General features: G+C 38.4%; 1 protein-coding gene across 1 annotated transcript; it reads right to left on the bottom strand.

The window, feature by feature from the left end:
• Window positions 1-911: 911 nt before the first annotated feature.
• Window positions 912-5,773, bottom strand: LOC139723655 (uncharacterized). The gene is made up of 2 exons (XM_071634880.1): window positions 5,553-5,773; window positions 912-3,494 (listed from the first exon to the last, which is right to left on the bottom strand). Exons 1-2 carry the CDS (start codon window positions 5,553-5,555, stop codon window positions 1,635-1,637), a joined length of 1,863 nt encoding a protein of 620 aa, XP_071490981.1. The 5' UTR covers window positions 5,556-5,773; the 3' UTR covers window positions 912-1,634.
• Between the last annotated feature and the right edge of the window lie 2,069 nt (window positions 5,774-7,842).

Below are 7,842 nucleotides of genomic sequence, written 5' to 3'. Positions count from 1 at the left end.
GATAAAATAAAAGACTGAGTAATACACACATATATGCACACACACACACACACACACACACACACAGACGCACATTAACAATCACCAGGCAGCTCTCTAATGTTGTAAAGGAAGAAAAAATAATAATCAAATAAAAATATTAGTGAAGAAGGTATAGCTTCAAGATACTGAAGTGGACAAGAAAAGGGAGAAGGGAAAGAGGTGGTGGGTCATAACCAGGGCACGTGAGGCACAGAAGCTTCGGCTCGCTGAGAGAGTTATAAGATTATAGACAGCATCAACAATTTTGAAAGTCAAAACTGACAAGAGAATGTATTGAGTTGTGTAAAAATTTCGTTAAAAGTTCTTTACCTTTGAAGAAAAAGGATTAAATCTTACGGCTTCTATTATACTATTATCAAGAGAATTTCAGAATTTTGTTCCAGAAGAAGAAAATAAAGATTTTGCAAGAACCGTCCTGGTCAAAGGCAAATGATATTCTTGGGATTGGCGAGTCGGATATGCATGAACAGTTTCGGGTTTTTTATAAGCATGGAATGAAATACAAAGGGGAAAGAATGACTGGTGAGTTTGTTCACTAATTGTTATAGTTGCAAACGGTATAAATCATGGGTTTACAAAATATCATTTTCATGAAATAAATCATCAGCATGACTTCTCCGAGATTCGTTACAAATGTTAAGAAGAGGTTTTTTTTCTGCAATAATAATTTTCTTTCTATAAGTAGAAAATGTGTTTCCTCATGCGAGTATCCCATAATTTAAGTAAGGTAGTAACAACGTAGGGTAAAACATCAAAGGATTTTTTTTTTGTAGAGAAAAAATCTAATTTTGTTTATGACGCCTATATTCCTGAGAAAAAAATGCGACATATAGAATCAATGTGTAAATTAAAGGTGAGGTTGTTGTCAAGAATCAAACCAAGAAATTTAATAGAAGACACTTCTTCTATGGTCGTGTCTTCAAGGGAGATATTTCTCGGTAAATTTTCCAGGCAATACTGAAAAATATAAAACTATATTTGTTGCTTTTTTGTGGGTAGACGGACAGTTTGTTTGCTGTAATCCGTTGCAGTAATTTCATTTATTCAATATTTCAAGTATCAATTAATCTCTCAGGATCAGAATCATATATAAACACACGATAATTCATGAAGAAGTACGTTTTGGTCGATAGTATCAAAGGGCTTGGAGAGGTCCAGGAAGACACCAATATCAAAATGAAATTTATCAATAGCTTTTGAGACTTTATCAAGAAGGTAAAGATTGCATGAGATGTGCTATGTTTTTGCCGAAAACCAAATTGATAATCAGAAATAATTTTGTATCTAAAAACTTCAAAATTTCGAGACAGAAGTTAGCAAAGATATTGGTCTATAGTTGGAAACATCTTCCCGTTCACCCGTTTTTTGAGGACAGGAATTACGTTGGAAACTTTCGTAACCTCAGGGACAACACCATTACTTATGGACAAATTAAAGACAGGCACAAGTGGATCGACAATATAATCTATAGTACTTTTTAAAAGAACATTCAATAGAGTCATGCCCAGCACTTTAGATTATTCCACCAAAGAATCCACTTTTTTCTGCTTTGTTGCTGCAAAACACAATAATGTCGAGTATGACAGATCACATTAAATTGCATCAAATATGTAGAATCTATCTGTAGTGGAGAAAGCTATCTCACCACTCTCGAACTCTTGGAGATAGTACCAAACTCTTTCTGGTCTTTGTATTTTGAAATCAGTGATGAGATTGCACACATGGTTCAAATCTCTCGTGTATCGATCGATACTTACGAGACCTTTCTCGTGCTTCACCCAGGCTATGATGACCGAATCATCTCGACAAATAGCTGACCAGGCAAACATGCCCTCCTTCTTTAAGACATTCTCCGTCTTTCCCGTACCATCAAGACACAAGACAGTTGTTGCATCTGTCAGTATCAGGCTCTCTATTGTATGAAAAAAGAATAATTGCCTAGGCGTATATCCATTACATGTTATTTCCCTGACTGCCTTACCACCTTGTGGGGTAAACACCTGGATTTTCATGGGTTTTCTGTAACCCACGTAGATATCATCGTTTCTATCCACAGTGAGACCACCAAAACCTCCTTCATCGAAGCTCATCGTCTCGAATGTGACATTGAACTTCTCCCACTGTGGAGAGTGTAGGGACATCCTGTTTTTTGTATCATAAACAACACTTCGGCCATCGGACAAAAATCCAATTTTACTGACACTGACGTCCTCCAACTCCGTCTGCTGTAAATCTCCATCAGGGGAGTAGAGATAGATTCCGCCGAAACGGGATCCCACCGCCATCTTACCGTCTGGTGCAAGAGTGATGCAATTCATGCTGTCTTTGCCGGGGAGCTCTACGTCTGCTTTGACATCCCACGTGTAACCTTTCAGTTCTCCAAGTCGAAGTTCCTTGACCTTCACCTGTTTGCGAAATGAAATTTTCTGAGCTTGTTCTGCCACACCTCTCGGTGATTGGTCGTCTGGATCATCTCGTCCAAGAATGCTTTCCAAATTCTCACACAGCGTGTCGTGTGCCAACAAGGCGTCTTTCTCTAGTGGTACCTTCACGCCATTACTCACCAGCTCTTCCATAGCGTTCATATGACGAATTGTTTGGCGACTATCTTCCTCCATGACTTGTAATTCCTTCTCGAACTTTTCAGACCAACTTTGTACTTGGCATTTCAGGGCTTCTCTTCTGGCTGACAACTGCTGTATGTATTCGTCGTACGTCTCGTCGATGTCATCATTGAGCTTTTTCAGCCTGTTTGCTATTTCACTGCGCTGTGTCTCTATGAAATGGATATGATTTTCAATATTTGTTTTCTTTGATTTTGCCCTTTCTTGTAACTCCCTGATGTTATTCATTAATTTCTCCTCATGGATAGCTGCCTCTTCGATCTGATGCCCTGCCTGTAAGTGTCCTAGCATCCCGCATCTTAAGCAGACGTATTCCCGACATCCGGTACAGAAACACTCCTCATCGTCGTTAGGATGTGTCTTACATTTCCGTCTCCTTTTAAGTGGAACTTTTCCCGAGAGCACCTCGCTCATGGGCACCTTTTTGTGGTTGGAGAACGGTTTCCAAGAAGAGTGGTCTGTCTCACACGATTTGCACATATACTTCCCACAGTCCTGACAGTAGGACACAGCGGGCGGCTTTTCGTCCATCTCACAAGTTGTGCATGTTGGACTGTTGGTTTTCACTTCGTCCACCATAGAACTCAGGGGTACGTTTGTTTGTAGCTTACTCACATCTCCACTGGGTAGAGGCGTTTCTTTCCTGCATATAGGGCATGTTATAGTTTGTTTGGCGGGCTGAGCTTGAAAGATACGTTGTAGACAGTCTTTGCAGAAGATGTGAGAACACGTCAGTGATCTAGGTTGGTTGAAAAGTGTCAGACAGATGAGACACTCCAAATTCTGACTGCTGATTTGATGAAACGTTGCCATGGTGTCTCTCTGTGACTGAAGCAAAAGAAAAACATAGCGGTAAACCCATCAGCAAGTGGCCTATTTAATAGCTGCCTACATGAAGTTAGCATTTACCAAGTAAAAGAGCAAAAGTTCATGCCAAATATGATGTGAGAAATCATGCGTTCTTAGAATCGAACGAAGTTATGAGCCACAATTTAACAGACATGTGTGAATTTATTTTTTCATGTTAACTTATTGTGCTTTATAATCAGGCTCAATAAGCTGGTTAATTGATCTATGGTGGTTTATTTGACTGGAGGAGTTGTGTGATGAGACATCGGATGGTGCAACTAAGAATTAAAACAGGTATTACTTGTTGATACCCTCATTGAGTATTAGTAAAATAAGGAAGAGCTGCATTCCGATGCACTTACAAAACTATGATTGGGAGATTTGAGCAGGTACTGGCAACATTACTCTTCTAATCGTGACCCTGCACAGTTTTAGTAACGAGAATGTCTACCAGCGACGTCGTATGCAAAAGATTCTCATGTAAAAAGATTACATGAATGAAAATTTGAGAGAAATCAGAGATAATGTTATTCAGTAAACGTTTGTCTGTTTGGCTGTTTTGTTTGTCATGCAACAAGGTGTTAAAGTTTCATTTCAAATAGAATATCTGCATCCTTAAGAGATTGTTTTAAATGTCATTTCAATCTAATTTCTCATTTGCGTGCACATATTACTACTGGCATACAATTTCTTGGGACTGGGAGACAAGAACTTTACCTATTTACCTCAAACCTCAAAAGCAGAGTAACGCCCAAAGAAAATATTTCCTCTCGGGATTAGATTATCTCACCCTACGTTTTCCTCAGGAAGAAACAAAACCGGTAGCACTATTTCTAGGAAAACACAGCCTCCGATGGAAAAGAATTTCTCTCGAAATGATGCAAGAAAGTAATGGATAAAAGTAAATGAGTAAAGAAGGATTCCATCAGCCCTTTCAGAGTCACTGTTGATTCGATGTCCTTCAAAGTTTGTCCCGAAGGTTTATGCATACCTAAAATTAATCTAGTTTGCAGGGAAATTCTCTTGCAGACTATTATTGGAAAGATTTGGATGCCACGATTTGCTTCCTTCCGATACCTTTTTCAGCCATATTTGAACACGGGGTGCGACCTTGTGAGAACTTTGATTGGATGTTTTCATTGATAAATACGTTCGATAGCACCATTTCATTAAATTTCTTTAACCACAATTTCGGATGAAAGCCCCCCTCCCCCCCCCCCCCCCCCCCACAAAAAAGACAACCAACCAAACAAACAAACAAACAAACAAACAAAATCAAATAAACAATGAAAAAAAAATAAGAGAAACAACTGTGACAGAGCATCTAACACCCCGGCGCCTTCTTTCATTAACAACCCTCCTTCCTGATCTTTCGATTAAAGCGAATGCTAAATTTTCGTTTTTAAGTCATACAATCTGAAAGTCGATCTAGCCGTCCTATGAGAGGCTGTATTGCGTCAAAGTTCAATTGAGGGAAGGGATTAAATGTGTCTATACAGCTTCTATGTGGACCAATTAGCTGCATCATAACGCGAGCTCTATATGAGCAATTCTGTCTTTCATCTACAGACACTGTATGATCGAGTTCCAAATATTATAGGACCTCTCTCGTGTATTTCATTTTTTTAAATTATGAATGGAAATATTTAAACAGGCCACCCTCAATACAATAAAAGGGAAAGTACCATAAAGAAGTCTGACCCGTGACGAGTTCGATGCTCATGTCTCCTTATCTCCCTACCTCTTATCTCTTTTCACTAATGTGTGATAAAAGTGCTAGACGTGAATAAAATTCCCTTTGAGACAATGATTGAAACAGCATTATCATAACAGGCTATGTTATACACTGCAGCTTACCTGTTTCGCGTATTGGTAAACATGATAGCCAAACCAGCAAAATCATAGCAGAAATGTAAACCAGAGAAATATGGAGAATCAAATACAAGTACATCATTTCTATGGGAATCTTTTATAGGTACAAATAACATGCATGTGTGGATATCGTTTCCTATACACTATACACTGCTATATGCTTACCATTGCAAGTGTGCTGTACTTCCGGGTTCAATATTGCTGATTTCTGCCTGGCTCCAAAGTACATCCAGGAATAGATTCACAATCTCTATTTCTGCTCAGCCAGTAGGAAGGTGCGAACACCTATTAGACTGAATGTGGTCTAACTTTTAAGATCCCAACAAACTATCAAGAGTTTGTTTACAGACAGATACTAGTAGCTGCACTATGTAGCCCTATCAAAATGGCGGGGCGATCCAGAATGTACACGTATATCATGCGAATGTCAGCATTCTTCATGACCTTTTGACTTTGACACATTTATAATTCCATATAGAAGCGGGTTTTCCCCACATTTTGCGTCTACCTTAAAATCACAGCGCCACAATGAAATTTAGCCGTGTACAGAGAGTTGTTCGTGCAACATTGAGCTCAGATATAAATTATTCTCTCAAAAGAGAAAGATATCAACAAAATTATAATGTTGTTATATGTTAATGAGTCACTTCAACGATAGTCTGAGGAAAATTTTAGATGACTAGGTAAATATTTCTAAAATAGCGTCATGTACTAGTATCCTTTTCTTGTATAGTAATAGCAAAGTTTGTTTGTTGTTATGGAATTATCATAAAGTAGATGCTATGCAGAAAACTAAACCTCACTATTGTTACTTCTGTTGTAGGCATATGATTGTTTCATTACACTCAATATCGTAATGATGTGAACGGGGACATCTGAACGTTCTGTGTGATGGCAGGGGAAATCTTTGTAGCCAGATAAAAGTGTAGAAGTATTTCAGATCGAGCCGTGTAAAGGGATTGTGGGTCAAAATGAATAGATAAAATTTTAAACCGTTACTCCACGATAGATTTCACCATCTTGGAAACAGGTATATCCAACGTGACACATTTTCATATGAAATCACCTGAACCTCTCCACAATCTTTCCTGATACCTTAACCTTAACTTACCTTCAATCTTAACTGTCCAGAGTACATTTCTGATATCCCTGCAATTATTTCTGTAAAATACAATTACCAGGTACATTGTGTATATCTCCCTCGAAGAATCTCATTCGCAGGTAGCAGCTGTGTTTTAAGGCTATTGCGTACGTTTGTGATCACTGGTGCGCAGCGAAAATAAATAAGAACTCAACTGAACTTAATCAGATGGTGTACCAATTTTGTGTGAACGTGTGTGTGCATAAGCCTGTGCGAAAGAGTGGGTGAAAGTGACAAGAGCAAAGGGTGTGTGTATGATTAACAGTAATAATAGCCCCGGTGTCGTTACGGATAGTTACCGGTATGATAATTAAAACCTCCCATTCATTTATCCAAGTCCTTCTCTTTAAATTAAGGTGGTCTGACTTGTTTAGGGAAAAAAAGACAGGTCCCACAATGGATTTTTTTTTCTTTGCGGGTAAATGAATTAAGAAAAAAAAAAATCACATCTATTGATGACGACATTGCTGTTGAAATAAAGACTTAGTTATAAGTGCGACATGCTTGGATTTCTTGGGGAAAATTTGTCCCAAAGAGAAATCCATTATGTCTATAATTATCTGCTATCTTGAAAGTAACATGCCATTTACAAAAACTAACCCAATTTTGCACTTGGATTACCTATTATAACTGATGATATTATTCTTTGCAAGTAAAAATCATTGGCAATCATCATTATCATTATTCCAGTTATCCTTCCTTCTTACTGAATTTCTATCATTACGTCAAACAGAATTACTAAAAAAAGTCATGAGTAAAATACAATCATTAAATCATTAAATCTCCCACCCACCTTCAAATTCGATCCCCTCTTTAAGCGGTCCAGGGCGTGTCAAAACGTGAACCAGGATGCATCACGTGGACATTTAGATTTAAGACGGCCATACATCCTCAGATGGACGGAGAAACGTCAAACTTTCTCTACTGTTCAAGAAAGCGTAGCGATTATAATGATCGCCGTTGATAAGGAATGATTTGCATCAAGAATAAAAGGGAAAGATAAGTTCTGTAGAAATCCGGTAGTGTTTTCTCTGATCCCAGTTGCATGGTTGCTTTGAAGAGTGCGGAGAAGAAGTGACTTTGCCTGATTGCTTTAATTACCCCTTTTCCCCTCATTTTCATCGCACATACTGCCTCAAGCAAGTCGAAATATTAGATCGAATCATCACACATGCATGTAGGCCTATATTGCTCTTGCCTGTACCCCTACACCATAATTGATAACTAATATTAAAGCAAGTTAAAGGGTTGTGTCCATTTAGAGACTTGTATCCAGGTCACCGTGTTAGAGAACAGCGTTAACAATCCACTCCA

Source organism: Diadema antillarum, unplaced genomic scaffold (genome assembly GCF_040938485.1).
Source record: "Diadema antillarum isolate AM-2024a unplaced genomic scaffold, OU_Dant_1.0 scf00000197, whole genome shotgun sequence".
Taxonomy (NCBI): domain Eukaryota; kingdom Metazoa; phylum Echinodermata; class Echinoidea; order Diadematoida; family Diadematidae; genus Diadema; species Diadema antillarum.
Note: the sequence above shows the minus strand (reverse complement) of the source record. Positions and strands in the feature narration are given on the sequence as shown.